The 19,942-nt window shown below is 38.7% G+C and overlaps 1 protein-coding gene across 2 annotated transcripts in view; it reads left to right on the top strand.

Moving 5' to 3' along the window:
- Nucleotides 1–746: 746 nt before the first annotated feature.
- Ptprr (protein tyrosine phosphatase receptor type R) overlaps nucleotides 747–19,942 on the top strand; it is a 293,879-nt gene continuing 274,683 nt past the window's right edge. The window contains exon 1 of one of the 2 annotated variants that reach the window (XM_045153539.1): nucleotides 747–1,081. In XM_045153539.1, coding sequence (XP_045009474.1) covers nucleotides 1,024–1,081 — 58 coding nt within the window. In that variant the 5' untranslated portion in view covers nucleotides 747–1,023. The remainder of the gene's footprint in view (nucleotides 1,082–19,942) is intronic. The other variant, XM_045153538.1, reaches the window with a different exon arrangement.

The following is a 19,942-nucleotide window of genomic DNA, read 5'->3' as shown; positions in this document are numbered from 1 at the left end:
TAGGACCATAGAAATGGATACTGAAGATAATGATTCCACCATGACATCAAGAAGAAGAAAAGAGGCCTTCTTTCTCCTCAATTATTCCCTTCGCTTAAACGCATGTCCTCACGCGTTTCAGTTAGTCTTTGGACCTGACTCTAGTGGAAGTTTAAGAACTGGGCTGGAAAGAAGGGAAAGAGGAAACAGTTGGGTTTGGGTGGGGAAGCTATTGGGAAGGCAGAAGGCACCCCCAAGACACACGGGTACTCCTCCACCAAGGGCCCACTTCCTCTAGCAGGCCAGCAAGCTCAGCTCGCCCATACTCCAGTAGGGACAACATCCAAACCCCTATTCCCCGAGGCTAGCTAAATCCATGCTTGAACCAAGATTTGGGGAAGGAACTGGGTGGGTCGCATGCTTGACGCTGCCTTCAGTATCCTCTTTCGGGTTCCCTGTCATAGATCCATCTCTTCCCTTTCCACTCCACTGTACCTCCAGGGTGGGATTTTGGAGGGACCCTTGTCCCCCCCCTCCCCACACACACACCGCTGCGCCCCTCGCAGCCTCAGCTAAGACCCGGAGAAGTGGAATTTCAATTTGAAAGTCCCCGGTGCAGCGCAGCGTGAGGCCAGCCGGGCATGCTCAGTGCCGAGGCGCGCCTGGGCTGCCGCACTGGTGGCGCTGCCTGGCTCCCGGGCCGGCGCGGGAGTCCACCCCGGCCTCACCGCCGCCCGCCTGCTGCCAGAAGGCCGAACGCCCGCCTCCGAGCGCCTCGCCCCCGCCTGCTCGCGTCCCCTCTCCAGCGCCCCCTCCTTCTCCTCCTGACTCTACCTCCTCTTCCCCATCTCTCAGGGAGACGAAGCCAAGGCTGGGTTTCTGTCTCCACAGACCCATCTACAAACCCCAGTGGAGGACCCTAAGGACCCACGGATTCCATCCCGCGCACCGGGAGACTCTCGGCGGTGGCTCTTTCCTATTGCACTTTGCCCGAAGTGGGGTCGAGGCGGAGTTGCTGCGGCGGCGCCCCTTCGTGCCAGCAGTATGCGGAGAGCGGTGGGCTTGCCTGCGCTGTGCCTGCTGCTCCACCTCCACGCTGCAGGTAAGGGGGGTGGCTGTGCGGGGCGCGGAGCTGGAGCCGAGGCTGAGATTGGAAGCTGCACACCGGGAGGGACACCAGGAAAGCTTGCCTCGCAGAGAAATCCCTGGAAAGGCAAAGCCAGGACAGGGGCTCAGGGCTAAGGGAATGCACCTGTTGGAAGTCTGGGGACGAAAACTTGAGCTGAAATCAAGCACATGATTTCCCCTTTACCTTGCACAAATAAGAGTGAGTGTTTCATTAGGAATTCGGGCTTATTTCCCTTCTCTTCTCCTCGTCTAGCCTTCCCTGCTCGCGCTTCTGGGCTATGCGCTTGACTGCCGGGTTTGCAGGAGACAAGGCGTCCTGCTGCATGTAGCCTTTCCTACTGCGGCGGCTACACTCACGAGATGTCTTGGTGTAGATCTCGGGGCTAGTGGCGATGCCCTGGCTGTAACCCGGGGGACCACATCTCCGTCCCGAGGTCGAATGCGCTGTTTCGTATTAACGAGGCTGCTCCTGGCTCCTTTGGCCCTCGCTCTTGTCACTCGGATTTTCTAAACCAATGAGAGGAAGGAAATGTTTTCAAACAAGAGCCTCTGTCTTTCAGCACCACGGTCAGCGTCTTCTGCCCCTCAAACCCCATCTAACCACAGTTGCAAAGCTGACAGGCAAATTGGGGGTAAGGGTATCACTGTTCCTGAGACACATTTAAGGAGTTCTGAGCCACATTGACAGCGATTCTGCTCCCCATTAAAAATAGACTGCATACAAGAACCAATATCAAGTCTGGTAGGGGAGCAAACCTTGGGAAGTACCTGGGAATTTTATACTCACCGTCAAGACAGACCCTGCTTTCCGAATACACACCTGTAAATGCCATGCAGACTTTCTCGACTGCATCTATAATTTCCACACACACGAACCAAAATAAAACATGGCAGGGAGATTTGAGGAATCCTACTGCGACAGCAGTTGTCCATGCAGTAGCCTGTATAGCCAGCAAAGACACAGGCATTTTCCTTGAATGTGTTTCTCATCCAATCACATATATTCATTTCTCCAACTAACACTGACTGGGGGTAAACTATGTTATCATGGTCTTAAGTATAAATAATTGCTGTGAAATGGAATCTTTGATATAGCCTTTTTAAAGAGTTGGTGATTTTTTTTCTATGCATGCAATGGGAGTGAATCTAGTACTTTCTTAATGTAGTTATTGCTGTTTGAATTCTTTGTCAATTTTTTGAGCAAGTAATGTATAGGAACATTACAGCTATAATTAAGTACCCATGTTAATGGTTACCATTACTAACATATTTTGTGAGTTTTCAGTATTTCTCTGGCATATTTTGAAACCAATAAAAAGCTATATCTTAGTTAGTAAGTTGTTTGCTAAGTAGTGTAGTGAATCATTACCACATACAGTTTTTTAGTGTTGCAATATGGGATAAAAATATATACATTGAGTTAGTTTTGCTTATATTGTTTTAGAGGTAGGACTGAAACATTCACCCATTACTAAACAAAGTTCTAATTCTTTCAAAGTTTACTAATGAATTATCTAACTGAAGCTATCAGTATAGTTTTTAATTAATATATGAACTAGATTTACAGATCAATGATTCAATATAATGTATTTTCAGTAGTTATAGATTAAAAGTTGTAACTAGGTTGTAAATTAATCACATGTAAGACACTTCTAATTTCTTATAGATAAACACTGGGGGTGAGGAAAATAGGGAACTTTTGCTCATTAAAGAGAAACCTAAATGTCTGTAGCAGTAGATACCTGGATCTATGCCAAGCCAAACAAATTCATATCTATTTTGACTTCTTAAAAATTAGATAAAAATATGATTATTAAATTTGAATGCAATAATGCAATGTATTAAAGAACAGTATGTTTATGATCTCAGTTGCACCATACTACACATAACTTAATTGTGTCCACATTTTAATATCATGCCTTAGAAAGGTGTTTTATCACAGCAGATTGCAGCTTAATATTGTGGTTGTCTTGCCAGTTTCATTTTGGATGCATTTTAATTTTACACAGCAGTTTCTGGGTCACAAGCTGTCATCAGATTAAAATGAGTTATCTAATAATATTGTTTGGAATTTTCTTGAGAACTCAAAAACAGGTTTCTTAGTCAATGCTTCTGAAAATAAGTGGGTAGAACAAAAGTCAAGGGGGCTCTGAGTTCTTTACCTGTTGAATGCCTGAGTTTATCTCTGCTATAGAAGAGTCTCCTCTCAGGACAGAGGCCGCATTCATGAAAAAGTGGGGTGAAATCTGTACAGTTGAGCCTTTTGGCTAAAGAGTTAAGTGATCCATTTTGGTTGTTCCCAGGTTACCTGCCACCATCTACTTTATATTGATAGAACTCATGCTTTAGGAAGGTGAAAACTGGATGATGAGCTGTGAGTGTTCTCTGCTGTATGAAGAATGCTTGCCTTGAATATACCCATGCATCTAAAGATAAGGCCACAAATTACTTTCAACATGAGTGTCATCTCCAATTACTTGTTATGGTTGCCTGTGACACAGTAATGTTGAGTCTTAATAGACTCAATAGGGGAAGTACTGTGGTGTGTTTGTGATACCTATGGAAACAAAATGGAGTGGGGGACAGTGTTTGGTAGTTGACATTGCTGAATGGAGAAAACTCAAGGAAATATAAAAATATAGCTTGATAGAGAAATTGGACTCAATCTGCCTGCTGATGGACATAGATCTCATTAAGAAACAAGTCATAGATATTAGTCTGCCAGTTTCTTACCTTCCAGGTGAGAAATCTAAGATGCAGAATAGTAAAATTTTAGTTGACAACACAATCAGGGAGAAAACCCAGGCTTCAAGACCTATGAATGCATACTATATAATGGTCATGTATATACTGATTCTAATAGAGGACACTATTGAGTTAATGTAACTAACTGTTCTTGTATTTTACTCTTTCCATGGACCAATGTAATACATAATTTTCAAGAGAATGCCCACATTAGGTATATCTAACAGCAGCTAAATGTTATTTCAATAATAATTATGATTAAAAATAATTATGTAGAAGATCCACAGATATTTATCTCATTGCCCCTTCATTATATACTCAATGAGTCATATTTCATTCAACAGGATTATGCTGTTATTACTATAGTATATTCATTGCCAATAAGTCAATGTCAAGATGTCTTCAAAATTCTCATCTGAAAGTTCATCTTCCTATTGAAGAAATAAGAAATGTATTTTAACCCACTGTCCTCTCCTGAAACACTGGAGAAGGTTATTTCTGATTTCCACATTGTCCTGCTGCCATCCTTTCTGGATGACACCAAGACTCTTAACATATGTCTTAAAGATGACTCTTCACTTCACATGCTTAGCAAAATTCTCTAAAGTCTTTCAGAAAGATGGAATTCCTATGCTGCAGTTAGAAGGATCTAGGAGGTCATTTGCAAAGGTTATATGAGCAAGAGAATGAAAAGACTAAAAGGAAAAGAGATGTGAAGATGCCCTAGCAACTCCAGATATCTTTCTTCCATCCAAAAATTATTCAACACAGTCCAGTCCTTACTACAACCCAATATTTTCTAGATTCTCTCCCCATATTCATCTCATTACTTTTGTCTGTTTTTATCTCTCTCCAGTCATATTGGCCTTCTTTCTATTACATATTCTTCATCTGTAGAAGATGTTGAAGATGTAATCATGAAACATTCACTTGCTAGATTATTTCATAACCCTCCCCAAAGCTGATACCTTTCCATGCTTATGTTTTTCCTCAGAGGTTATTTACAACTTAGCATATAATATACTTTTCTTATTTTTTCTTTTGTTTCCCAATCTCTGTTCTGAAATGTAAGATCCTTCAGGGCACAGATTTTTGTCTAATTTATATTTTTGCTGTGTCTATTGGAGATCATACCTTGTACAGTCTGTAGAAGCAGTACCTGGGCTCAATAGTAAATAAATATGTTTAAAAATAATGGGCTGGAGAGATGGCTTAGCGGTTAAGCGCTTGCCTGTGAAGCCTAAGGACCCCGGTTCGAGGCTCGGTTCCCCAGGTCCCATGTTAGCCAGATGCACAAGGGGGCGCACGCGTCTGGAGTTTGTTTGCAGAGGCCAGAAGCCCTGGTGCGCCCATTCTCTCTCTCTCCCTCTACCTGTCTTTCTCTCTGTCTGTCGCTCTCAAATAAATAAATAAAAATTAAAAAAAAATAATGATAAAATAGGCATAGTGGAGCATTCCTTTAATCCCAGCCCTTGGAAGGATGATGTAGGAGGATCACTGTGAGTTCAAGGCCAGCCTGAGCCTACATAGTGAATTCCAGGTCAGCCTGGGCTAGAGTGAGACCTTACCTCAAAAAATCAAAATAATAACAATAGTAATAATGATGACTACAGTTTTTTATTTCTAGTTTCTCTCTTTTGCATTTAATTTCCTTTTGCTACACATGTAAAACGTGTTATCAATGTAGCTACTTCCATAATGGATTAAACAAAGTTAATTAACATTATAAAACTTATTTTGCTCCCCAAAAGCCTCACATGCCCAGAATATATACTAACTCTGATAGATTTTGCTATTCTTGTGAACCAAAAGATAAGATGGTTAGGTTTTCATGAAACCAGAGCTACTGGTCAACTCAGTGGCATACTACTTCAAACTGATGGTCAGATGCTGTACAACTCAAATTCCTTTCTTGTTAATGGAATACTTTGTGTATATATATATATTTTTTTTTCTTTTTTAAAAATTAGTTTTGTACTCAGTGAATATAGCCAAGTTGGTACCATTGTTAGCCTCCTCCCTGACCACCCCCACTGCAGGGACCATCCCTGTTGTGGAATATGGGTTGTGCATTGTGGGGTTAGCCACAGTTATGAAGAGGCAATGTCTCTTTGTATCATGACCCAATGCATGGCTCTGACATTCTTTCTGTCCCCTCACTGTGCAATATGAAAAGAAGCATACTGCTATTTTATAGAGGTATAAGTTACCAAGACAATCTATGTGCATGTTTGGTACTTGGGATGTAAAGAAATATGTACTGGAGATTGAAAATTCCATTGAAGATCATGCCATGCCTAGCCTTTTAAAAATTTCTAGGAGTGTTAGACATATTATTTCTTCTCTATTTTTTGTTTCTTCTTCTACTCTCTGCTGACTCCAGGTTTAACCTATAATCCTATTTTATTAATTTTTATTATTATTTTATGAAACAGAGAGAGAGAGAATTGGTGCACCAGGGCCTCAGCCACTGATATCAGACTCCAGATGCTTGTGCCACCTAGTGGCTTGTGCGACCTTGCGCTTACCTTACTTTTGTGTGTCTAGCTAATGTGGGTTCTGGAGAGTAGAACATGTGTCCTCAGGCTTTGCAGACAAGTACCTTGACCACTAAGCCATCTCTCCAGCCCAATAATTCTATTATTGAACATAGTTCAGGAATGTATCCTAATATACCTCCTTGCCAATGATCTTTTTCTGAAATTTGGCAATTGTCTACTCAATTCCTATGTATAGTAATACTTTCTTGATTCCCTTTTATTATTCCAGCCTTTTCTCAAATAATACTTTTTGGGCTGCCTCTGATTATTATTTAATTGTTGGTACTCTATAGATTTTGTTATTCTCTCTATATTGTCTCACTGGATAATTAATTCAAACCTGCATATCAAAAATTTCAAAACGTATGTTTACAATTACCTAGGAATCTTTGGATACTCAGTATAAGATTCTTATATCCAACTATTCAAATTCCACATTTAACTTTACAATCCTCTTGTTTTAAATCTTCCCTGGTATTTTGAATAATGTCCAGCCATAGGCCTGAAACTCATAACTCATTCAAATCCTTTCTTTGCTAGAACCCAATTCTTAACACCAAGTTTCCACTCTCTATGTCCATGTCATTGCCTTGAGATAAGTTCTTCTTTCTTCACAAATCTACCCTTCATAAGAATATCCAATGTAAAATTCTCAAAACATCTTTGATGATCTTCGTAAGGTTATTTAATAAAGTTATATCCTTTCTTTCCTTTATAATAAAATCCAAATACATAAGCATGGCAAGTTCTTCATATCAGATCATTTTTTTTTTCTTTTTGCATGTGCAGTATGTGTGGTGTGGTGTTTGTGTATGTGTCTTGTATATGCTTATGTAGTTGCTGATGTGTGTGGCTGTGTACTCATGAAGACCAAAAGGAAATGTTGGGTGTCATTGTATCACTCATGTTCATATACATATTTCCTTAAAACTGAGGAATCTCTCTTTGAAGAAGTCTCCACAGGAATGAGTTTATAGACATGCATGGCCATGCTTAGCCATTTATTTAGGTCCTAAAGAATCAAAGGCAGGTAGTCTCAGGTTCTATAAATCCTTCATTCTTACAGCAAGTACCCTCAAACACTGAGCCATCTCTCCTGTCACATGTTAGATCATTTTGAATACCATTATTATTTCTTGTTATCATGCCTTGCATTACATACTGTTGTCATACTAAGACTAAATACCTTATTTGACTTGTTTTGCATGCTTTCATATGCTGGTTTATTTATCTTAACTATCCTCGGTCTGCTTTTGTTACCAAAGATCTCTTTCTACAACTGCAAATCACAGTGAAGGATTAGCTTCCTCTGACGTCCCACTATGTTCGAGTAACTTTCCTATATTTTCCGTTAGCCTAGAACATTCCACTATCACTGATCCGAACTTGTAGACTGAGGCTTCTTGAGAACAATAATAGAATTGAAAAAATATTTTTGTTGTTTTTTGAGGTATGGTCTCATTCTAGTCCAGGCTGACCTGGAATTCATTGTATAGTCTCAGGCTGGCCTTGAATTTACAGTGATCCTCTTGCCTCTGCCTCCTGAATGCTGGGATTAAAGGTGTGTGCGACCATGCCCTGCTAGAATTATATATTTTTATCTTTAGTGTCATTTCCTATTGTTGTCCTTGTTAGTCACTATTCCATCAACATATATTTAATGAATAAATAAATTTAACCCTGAAATATTTGGTGAGATAAATAATTACATGTTAATATTGACTAATAGCTTTTTACTATCAAGTTAAAAAAGAAACTCTAATCTTCCTTCAATTCAGTTTATATTTGTTGGTAACAAAGAAATGAATAAAGTACAAATTTGACTTAAAAATATATTATAAGGACTGGAGAGATGGCTTAGTGGTTAAGGTACTTGCCTGTGAAGCCTAAGGACCCATGGTGAACTCCCCAGATCACACATAAGCCAGATGCACAAGGTGGTGCATGTGTGAGGTTGCACATATGCATAAGGTGACACGTGTCTGGAATTCAACTACAGTGGCAAAGGCCCTGGTGTGTCAATTATCTCTCTCTCTCTCTTTTTCACACACACTTTCATTAAAAAATGGATTATAAGCTTGTTTTCCATGAGCGTGGTACTATTTGTAGAGTTGTTGTGTATTGAGCTCTGTCTGGAGGAATAGACAGTCTTCTATGATTATCTCATACTAATTTGGGATAGGAATTAAGATAATTTTGTTTTAATGAGATCAAGGCATTATATATAAACAACATGGGATGGTATTTGCACACTAAGGAACATACTCAGGGACTGGAGAGATGACTTAGCAATTAAGGCTCTTCCCTGCAAAGATTAAGGACCCCACTTCGATTACCCAGTGCCCACATAAGTCAGATACACAAGGTAGCTCATGTATTTGAAGTTTGTTTGCAGTGGCTGGAGGCTGTGGCATGCCCATTCCTTTCCTCTCTCTCTTCTTCCCTCCCTCTACATCTTTCAAGTAAATAGAAAAATAAAAATATATATTAAAAATTAATATTAAAAAAAGAACACACTCAGACTGGGTCCCTGATTCACCTGTTCTACTAATGATGGGGGTGACAACTGGAGAGACCAAAGACTTATCAAGGTGATCAGAAATAGAAACAGTTGAGTGCTCAACACTACATGAGACATCTCTATTACACCCACCAGGATTAAGGGAGCAATGCAAAGGAGGTGGCAGAAATATTTTTGTGGCTGTTTCTGGTGGCCAGAGGTGGCTGTGGATACTGAAGAGGCACAAAATTTATCAAGGATGGAAAATAAGAGGCTATTGAGAACTCAGTGCTAAATTTTTATCATGCCACTCACGGCCCAGTGAATACTGTGGAAAAGGAGTGTAAAGCTTGTAAAACCTGGAGGATGAGGAAGCAGTAATGTGGGACACTATGCTATGCACTTGAAGTTACTGGTGCATTCATGACTTTTCAGTGGAGGTCACTACCACTATAAGACATGTACAATATTAAATTATTTATCATTTTGACATAGATGAGGGAAGTGAATACATTTAAAAAAACAGAATGAGGGCTGGAGAGATGGCTTAGCAGTTAAGGCACTTGCCTGTGAAGCCTAAGGACCCATGTTTGACTCCGCAGACCCCGTGTAAGCCAGATAGATGCACAAGTTGACCCATTGGCAAGGTTGCACATGTGCACAAGATAGCACATGCATTTGGAGTTCAATTGCAGTGGCTGGAGGTATGCCAATTCTGTCTCTTTCTCTATCTCATAATTTTTTTTTCAATCTAGGAACTAAAATAATGGTGGACTACTTTGAAAGAGGAAGGAATTCAGTGGAATAGGAGTTGGGGAGGGAATGGTTATGATCAAATTACAGTATGTTCACCTATTAACAACTTTTTTTTTTTGTATTTTGAGGTAGGGTCTCACTGTAGCCCAGGCTGATCTGGAATTCACTATGGAGTCCCAGGGTGGCCTCACATTCAGGGAAATCCTCCTACCTCTGCCTTCCCAGTGCTGGGATTCAAGGCATGTACCACCATGCCCAGCTATTAACAACTTTTAATAACAAATTTTAAAAAGGCTAGGCATGGTGAGCATGATTTTAATCCCAGAACTTGTGAGTTCAAGGCTAGCCTGTGACTACATAGCAAATTCCAGGTCAGTCTGGGCTAGAGTAAGACTATACCTAAACAAACAAACAACAACAACCCCCACCCCAAATTTAGAGAATACTAAATATGATTACTAATTAACTATCATCTCTTATAAGACCAAACCAGAACCATCACACATTTAAAGTCACATGGATACAAACCATTTAACACATTTAAAATCAGATGGAAGTGAGAGGCAATAGCTCTAATAAATTAGAACCAAAATTAATCTAGCCCCTCTCTTGGCTCCACAAACAAAAAATCAAACACTGACATAAAATGTCTGTGTACATGGAGAGTTGTATACTTTGCCTTTACTTCATTTTTTGTGTAATCAGTTTCTACAGCACCATAGAGTTTTCATATGTCCTACATTTTTATGGGGAGTATGCTTACACATGAAGAGTGGAGACTGTTTTATGAATTATAAAACAGTTACTTGTATAAGACTGTGGAATCATTCATTAACATTAGTATTAATCATAATATGGGTGCTATATTTTTGGTAAGTTTGTTGCTAAATATTTTACTACATGTTTTTAACACTGTTTTGTGATGTCAAAAGAAGACAAAAGAAAGAGAAAACCATTCTCCCCTTAAGAGGAAATTTTGAAAGATATTCCAACTATTTATAAAACTGACACACTCAGTTTAATTGATGCCTCCCAGTAGCTTTACAACAGAAAAATTTAATAGCAAATTATTATTTTAAGATCAAACTTCATCATGTTTATGTGCCGTATAATGTAAGTATAAGTGCCTATTATTATAATGAAAGACAATTTGCTAATTTATATTATGAACACGAGTGCTTTTCATTGAAATAATTTGTCCTCATAATGATTATCTAGATTTCTCTTATAATCAAATGTCATTTGATTTCAATATATTGAGATGATGATATTCATTAAAAGTGCAGCTGCATGGACCAACAGCAAAGCACATATAATTGTTTACATTAAGCTGCAGTCTGGATCAATATGCCTAGTTGCAGTGAAGCAAATGTAATAAGCTCAGTTGAGACAAGAATTATTTTTTCCTAGTTCAGCTCTTAAACAATGTCTGTTTCCTGACTTAACTAAGAAAAAAATAACTAAGCCAATATTAAACTACTAGTTCTTTGTAGAAGAGTATTTAATGAACACAGATTAAAAGCAATTCAGCATGATTCACTGGCCTAAACAGCAGCATGTGCAGAACAGGACTTCCTGGGCATTTCACCATGGTAATGATGCAACTCTTGTTGGAATAGGACAGAACATGAAGCAATATGCATAAGTAGACAGCCTTCATCGCTGCATGACTTACTTCCCTGGAAAGATGTTCATGGGGAATGCCAAATAAAATATTATGGTGAATTAGATAGAAAGATCACATACATTCATATAAAGGTGGGTTTTAAATATCATTAAATTAATTACATTACCTTCTTGATTCAAGGTAGATTTCCTTTTTTACTGCTTTTTTTTTTTTCAGTTGTCCCTGGGCGGCGGGGGTGGGGGGGCGGGCGGGAGGACCTAATAGCATAAACCAAGAAGTAAAGAGACCATGAAATGCAAAAAAAAAAAAAAAAAAAAAAAAAAATGCACATTTCAGCATAGCTTTCAGCAGAATAGTACTTCATAAGGTTGGGATACAGTATGCAAACCTCTGCTATCTTAATAAGCCCTATATAAGTGTTAGGTATTATTTGATTAAGGTAGAAGAGAAGATGGATAATAGCTGGTATCTTGCAGCAATTTTTCATTCTTTTTGTGTTAGAGCCAATGCTATAAAACTACACACATGCCTAAAAGATTCAGGATTCCAACTGTTTTCATCATTTAGGCCTTATGTGAATACTTTTTATCTAATCTAGACATGATCCTGGCCATACATACAGCTTTAAATTGGGTTGTGGAGCTCTGAGACATATGCCTACACCCCCACACAACTTTCTTCATTCTTTTATCTAAAAGCTGTATCTAAAAGTTGGTTCCAGGGGCTGGAGAGATGGATTAGAGGTTAAGGAGCTTACTTGCAAAGCCAAAGGACCCAGGTTTTATTCCCCAGGATCCACATAAGCCAGATGCATAAGCATCTGTGACTAGAGTCCCTGGCATCTTTCTTTCTTTCTTTCTTTCTTTCTTTCTTTCTTTCTTTCTTTCTTTCTTTCTTTCTTTCTTTCTTTTCTTTCTTTCTTTCTTTCTTTCTTTCCTTCTTTCTCACTCTCTCTTTCTGTCTCTCCCTCTCTTTCTCCATTTCTCTCTCAAATAAATAAAAATTTAAGAGTTGGTTCTAGCTTCAAGTCTAATTAAAAGAGGCTTTGCTTACTCTGATATCTTCCTTGTCTCTTTGACTAGGAACTTTATACTCTGGTTGCTTCCATCCAGATTGAGTGAGAGATGGTACCTTCATTGTATAAAATGAAAGAAAACACTATTAGCAAGAGAGCAGCCAGTATGATCCTTCCATGGTAGGCCTGTTCTTGAGAACAATTTTAGGGAATAACACATTGAAGATCAAGGCTCTGAAACATCATTTTTCTCATCCTATGTGTACCTTTATAGTTTTGTTTGCTATCTACTGAAGTTTGAAGATCCTGTCCACGTTTTTTGGGGCATGTATGATGAGGAAGGGTTTGTACTCTTTGAAATCAAATAGATTTCTTATGTGTTCAACATAGGAATCAGATATTCTGTTTTCCTTTGGACTAATTTCTTCATAGTCTTCTGTGAGTTCCTAGTAGGCTCAGGGTCACTTCCCTCAAGCACAAATTGTTCTGTGCTCCAGGAAACGTTGCTGTGATCCCCATCCTTCACCCTGCAGCATCAGCCCTCAGTATATCTGGTCCAATTTTTTCTTGAAGCATCGGTTCTCAGTACCTCTGGTCCAATACCTCACCCTGCAGCATCAGTTCTTAGTACCTCTGGTTCCATCCTTCATCCCAGAGCATCAGTCCTCAGTACATCTGGTTCCCATCCCTCACTCTGAAGCATCAGTTCCCAGTATCCCTGGTCCCCATTCCTCATCCTGAAACATCAGTTCTCAGTACATCTGGTTCCATTCGTCATCCTCCAACATCATCTCTGAGCACCTCTGGTTCCCATCCCTCACCATGAAACAACAGCTCTCAGTACTTTTGGATCAATCCCTCACCCTGCAGGATCAGCTCTCAGTACCTCACTCTGAAGCATTAATTCTCAGAACCTCTGGTTCCATCCCTCACTGTGAAGCATCAGCTGTCAGTACCTTTGGTTCCATCCCTTACCCTGAAGTATCAGTTCTCAGTACCTTTGGTTCCATCCCTCACCCTTCAGCATCAGCTCTCAGTACCTCTGGTACCCCTGCCACACCCTGGAGCCTCAGATCTCAGTACTTCTGGTTCCATCCCTCACTCTGCAGCATCAATCCTGAAGGTCCTCAGGTCCCATCTCTGATCATCAGTTGTAGCATCAAAACCCAGAGATCATAGACTTTCCCCTTACTCTTCATATTTTAAAGTTTATCATCTAGAACTCTTCTGAAACTTAGCCTCAATCTCCAACTCTCTCTCCTCCCCATACCCCAGCAGTACTTTCTTTCCATTCTGAAAGAAGCTTCTTTTTAATTAGCTCTACTATACAAAGAAAAGGACACATGGAACTACTCTCAATAAGTATAGTTGATAATATTACAATCTTTCCCTAAATTTTCAGTTTCAAAAGAATCACTGGAGAACAGTGTCTTAATTACTTAGCACGAATTTCAAATGATTAATGAAGGGTGGTGGATAGGGTGGATCAAATATGTTTGCCTGCTGTGTGTACCAAGTGCCCTTCAAATCTCTAGCTATGGGAAAAGAAAAGGAGACATAGGTATCTTCAAGAGACTGACTGTCCTTCTGCAACTGCCCCTCCCATAATGAATGCATATTCATATCTTTTAGTTTTATTAATATTACAGAATTTATAGTTTTAATGTGTGCTGATGTTCATTTTGCTGTATATGCACAAGATTCTTAATCTGTTGTGAGAGTGTCACTTAAAACACATACTGTGGGGTGGAGAGATTGCTCAGTGGTTAAGACACTTGCCTGTGAAGCCTAAGGATCCAGGTTCGAATCCCCAGTACCCACGTATGCCAGATGCACAAAGTGGCAAATACATCTGGAGTTTATATGCAGTGTCTAGAGACCTTCGCATGCCTGTTGTCTCTCTGTAATATATATCTGCCTCTTATCTCTCTCTATCTTTCAAATAAATGAATAAAATATAAATAAACAGACACTGTGTCATGAAATTGGAGCCCAGCTTCATAGGCAACTAGACAATTCTACTACAAAAGCAATGTGGTTTCTTTGTCTGCTAGTGTAAAAATGTAACTCAAGGAAACTAATGAGGGCAGTTTCTAATCTTTATGACAATTTATAAGCAATTATTTAATTAGTTATATAACAATGCATATGAAAATTATGAGTCAAATATATTATTTTTATTACTAAATAAATACTTTTGAAACTTAATCCCTGTGATTTCTCCACAAGTTTATATTTCTCAGGATTCTAGCCATATGAGCAGGGTTTTTGCACTCTGGTTTTCCCCAGAAGGCATAACTTGATGGAAGTCTTCTTGAAATACCTGTGTAGAATTTATCACTTACGATTGTTCATGTCCATCAGCCTCCCATCCCTGCATCCTTGGACTCAATTCTTTAGTACCTGGGGGACATCTGACTCTTCCTGTCTAAACTGACAGCACAGGCTGAAGTCAATACTTCTTAATGACTTACATCAAATCACATTACCCCAAAGAGTGCTGCTGTAATTGTATATTGTTCTACTCTGTAACAAATATTTATTCAAAGAAAATCACTGTTTAAGCTGAGTAGTAATCAGAAAACATGAAAGCCTTTTATTGGGATTTTGCTACAAGCACATACCACATAATGAAATCTCCTGAAATGGTTATCAATTTTATGAGTACCCAAAAAAAAATGGGATTTTTTTTATGGTTGATAAAACTGTTGATGGATTTGATAAGCAGAAAAAAAGTAATGGCTATCCAGTTTATTTACAATGGGCTGAGAGAAATAGGAAATTTTTATGGAATATTTAAGGAAATGTGAAGAATTCTTATCAAACAGCATGCAGAAAATCTTACAATATAAATTAATTAAATCATTTCTTGTTCTAGGATTTGGATTTTTCCTAAATTGTGGAGAATAGAACTAGGTATAAAAAAGACTTATTACTTGGCTAATAGTTACGTTTACCGTACATAAATTGGATACATCACTAGTCAAATACCCTGCATGATTAGTGCTGAAGAATATCTATCTCATCACCTTCTGGTGAGATTGTGTTCACATATTTGTGGTTAGTTCCTATAGGCTAAATTTTATGGAAGCTACTCCTGAAAGAGGCTTTTTTTCCCCATTGTAATCATACTCAGACCTTTAGGGAGACCCATGTGGGTTTCTAATTTTGATACATACAATTTACTTTTAAATATTTTTTAAATTTTTATTTATTTATTTAAGATTGACAGGCAGAGAAAGAGGCAGATAGAGAGAGGGAGAGAGAATAGGTGTGCCTGGGCCTCCAGCCACTGCAAATGAACTCCAGATGCATGCGCCCCCTTGTGCATCTGGCTAATGTGGGTCCTGGAGAATCAAGCCTCAAACCAGGATCCTTAGGCCTCACAGGCAAGCACTTAACCACTAAGCCATCGTTCCAGCCCACAATTTACTTTTAAATATTCTATGCCAGGAAGGCAAAGACGGTTGAACCCTGTGGCTCATTGCCCAGCCTGTTTAGTTTAATTGCTGCACACCAAGAAAATGAGATCTCCTCTCTCCAGAAAGGTGGAAGGTATTACTGAGGAATGACATCTGGTTGTCCTCTGGCCTACACATGCACATGCACGTACGCACATGCACTACACACACATCATACACATGTACACACAACAAGCCATACATGTATATATCTGTATATATATATGGATAAATGTTAAATTGGTTATTTTGTGCCAGGATAGAAAATAAATATGCATATGTACAAGTAAATACATACATATAAACATATATGTTGTTATAAGGTAACAAAGACATGCAAACCTACACACTTAGCGATACACACACACAGCAGTGTTATACTTTTCTCCTGTTGGAGAGGGAAAGGGAAGAGAGCTCACTGGATAAAGCACTCACTGTACCAGCCTGGGTACCTGAGGTTTTGTCCCCAGAACACACATGAAGCTGTTTGATGGGGTACTAGCATCTGTAATCCCAGCAACACAGAATAAAAAAGGAGGTGGAAGCTCATAAACCAGCTAGTCTGGAGATTGCTGTAGTGAATGACAGAACAAGAGACCCTATCTCAAACAAGGTACAGTGTGAGAACTGACACCCAAAGCTACCAACTGGACTGTGGCATCTGAATGTTGCACTCATACACTTTAACACACACACACACACACACACACACACACACACACACACAAATAGTTTGAATGAGCAAACATACATTGAGAGGTTATACTAAAGGATCTTGATTGTGATATCTTGGAAACTAGTGTTTAAGTTTCAGTGGTATTAGCAAGGGTTGTTTGTTTATTTTATTTTTAGAGAGAGTGAGAGACAGACAGAGGGAAAGAGAGAGAGAAAGAATTGGCACACCGGGGCCTCAGCCACTGCAATCGAACTCCAGACACTTGTGCCACCTAGTAGGCATGTGCAACCTTGTGCTTGCCTCACCTTTGTGTGTCTATGTCTGGCTTATGTGGGATCTGGAGAGTAGAACACAAGTCCTTGGGCTTTGCAGGCAAATACCTTAACCACTAAGCAATCTCTCCAGCCTTAGTGTGGGTTTTTAAAACTGAAGATTGATATTGTGACATTGTGATTTTTAGGTTACTATTACCAATCTAATTATAGAACAACTGGAAAAAAAAACTCCCAATATTAGCTTTCTTACTTCCAATATCATTATTTATTGATACCTCTGCTCCTGAATTCCCAAAAGGATCTCAGATAAAAGCTTAACTGGGAAAGTGTTTACTTCTAAGCCCATTTATATGATTTTGGGAAGGGTTCAGTTACATGAAGTTGTCAGGCTAGTGCCTCAGTTGCACAATGTTATTTGAGTAAAGGCCTTTGGGTGGTTTATATTGCCTGCCAACCTAATAGGACTTAGAATCAACTAGGACCCAGAATCACCTAGGAAAGTTACCTGTGGGAATGTCTGTAATAATTAATTAATTGAGATGAGAAAACCCACCTTAACTGTGTGCAGCACTCTTCTATCTGATGGAGTCCTTAACTGTATAAAAATAGGAAAACTGTGCTAGCATTCATCATTTTCTGCTTCCTCACTGCTGACTGAATGTGACCGGCTGCCTTTAGCTCCTATTGCCATGCTTTCCTGCCATAATAGACTAAAACCTTGAACTGTAAGCCAAAATACACTTTTCCTTCTTTAAGTCACTTCTTGTCAGCCATTGGTCACAGCAATAAGAAAGTGACTAATACAGATGTCTATATTTACATGTACCCCATCCAAAGCAGCAGTTTGCTTCAACAAAGTCAGTAAGGTTAAATCTCTAGCAACACAGAATTTGCATCTTTCTCAATGTAATCACAGAAGTTATATCCTATCAGCTTGGTCAGTTCTGGTGGTTGGATCTATTCCATTCTCAATGGAAGGAAACAATATGGATGTGAACACCAGTGAGTGTAATCACGGGTAACCATCCTGAAAATCTACCACCATCATCTTATACCACCTGATCTCTTTAATTTATCTATTTGTTTTCTGAATGATTGGCACTTTTCTGTCTTTTCTAGCTCACTGTTTAACCCATATGTTGAGATGCCAAATATTTCATTTCTATGATTTTTTCTCTTAGATCCAAAGATGTATGATTTCTTTGCCCTAAACCACACATTCTTAATCACTTCTCTCTGTTTGAACATTATTTTTGTTTTGTTTTGTCTTTCAAGGTAGGGTCTTGCTCTAGCCGAGGCTGACCTGGAATTCATTATACAGTTTCAGGGTGGCTTCACACTCTTGGCAATCCTCCTACCTCTGCCTCTTGAGTGCTGGGATAAAAGGCATATGTCACTACACCTGGCTTTTTTTTTTTTTTTTTTTTTGGTTTTCTTTTTCGTTTAGAGTCAGGGTCTCAAACCATATATAGTCCATATGCTGGCTTGGAACTCACAGTATAGCTTATACTAGCCTTGAAATCTTGATCCTCCTGCCTTAGCCTTCCAAATACTCTCTTTGAATGTTTTTAATCAATTTATTTTAAAGCTCCCATTATTGTTATTGATTTGGTTTATTTTCTTTTTTTTCCCCCTTGAGTGGGAATCTTCTGGCTTCTTCTACCATTTATCTCTCAGGACAGTAGTCTATTAATGTGCCTTGAAATTCTTCTAATTTATGAATATGTCTTCAGTGAAATTTGTCTTTCATAGAAACCCATGAAGTAACCATTTTTATCTTAAGTTTTAGCAACATAACTATAAACGTGATTTTTTTCAGCTGCTTTGTCTAAGACTCTATGATACTTTGAATTCTAAAATGTCTTTCTTAATCTTCTGCAAATCATTCTTTCCTGTTTTCTTATTCTCCCACTCTACCACCATTCTCATTCAAACACTTCTCCGTTACTCTGTCCTTTTTCCATTTCTCTATCAGCAGCCAGTCAGGCTTTAAATTTCATCTCTATTAGACAATTTAATCTCTCCTTTTTCCTCCTTCTCTCTCACCATGATCTACACATTTAATTCTCCTACTCCTACTTCCACAATAATTTGTAGTAGTATCTCATTCATTGTTGTTTCTGTATACATGGATGTATATATTTAACTTGCGTTGACAGTTCTCATACATATTACATAATGGATTTCAATCATGATCTACTCACACAACTTTTTTGTCCCCTTCATCCATATCTTATTCTTAATATTTCCAAAATATTCAGTATATTTATAACAAGGAAGTAAAGGAGATAAAAGATAAGAAGCATTTAAAAACCAAAACTAATTCTAGGTATTTGTTTAGTGGTCCTTAAAATTCAGACTTACAATGTGAGAGATGTCTAACCCACATGGAAATAGCTACTGTAGTACTTCTGGGCTGGGATTTGGGAAAGTGTATTTCCATTTCTCAGATGACTGACACATGCAGGAGGTCTAATGGAAACTTTTGATATCTATTTTTGCAGCCTAGTAATTGCAGTGAAATACCTAATTTGGGCTGCTAATTTGGTTGCCATTACTCAAGGACAAGGAAGGACTAAACCCTTTGATAGACTGGGATTAGGCTGGGAAATTTTAATTATGAGTAGGTTGAGTTAAAATTAATTTGCCCTCCATCTCCTAGTAGTAGGCCAATGTAACACAAAGCATCTTAGATGGACTCACCTATCCTATGTAAAGTGACTGAAAAAGGCTCTCTTTGATGTATAGATGAAAGCTTGAAGGTAATTGGTTCATTTTCTTTGTTCTTAGTTTATTTCTTTCCATCTCAGACATCTACTCTCTGATTATCTAAGCTGCTTCTTTCTTTTTATATAATACTTATAATGAATCCATTTTATCCATGACCCAAGCTTTGTATGACCAGCATATATTTCTAGAATTTTAAGCAATCTTTCTCACTAATATAGCTCAGTTCTTTTAGGAATGAAATGATGGGCTATTTTCCCATCACAGTGCTTTCTTCCATGATAAAATGTGTAATATGAGAATTCTTTTCTAGTGTCAGTAACCTGTTGTACCACTAAAATGACAATTATATCACATGTGGATTCTGATATAGTAATAGAAGCTAATTATCACATTTTCAATTCTGAGCATGCTACATAGGTTGTAGCTTTCTTAAGCAATCATGCTACCATAGCTTTCTAACAATGGTGATTAGATGGTGATAACCTTTGGAATAACTGCAAATTCAATTTC

The sequence above is a fragment of the Jaculus jaculus genome, chromosome 6, assembly GCF_020740685.1.
Source record: "Jaculus jaculus isolate mJacJac1 chromosome 6, mJacJac1.mat.Y.cur, whole genome shotgun sequence".
NCBI classification, from domain to species: domain Eukaryota; kingdom Metazoa; phylum Chordata; class Mammalia; order Rodentia; family Dipodidae; genus Jaculus; species Jaculus jaculus.
This window is presented reverse-complemented; position numbering and strand designations above follow the sequence as displayed.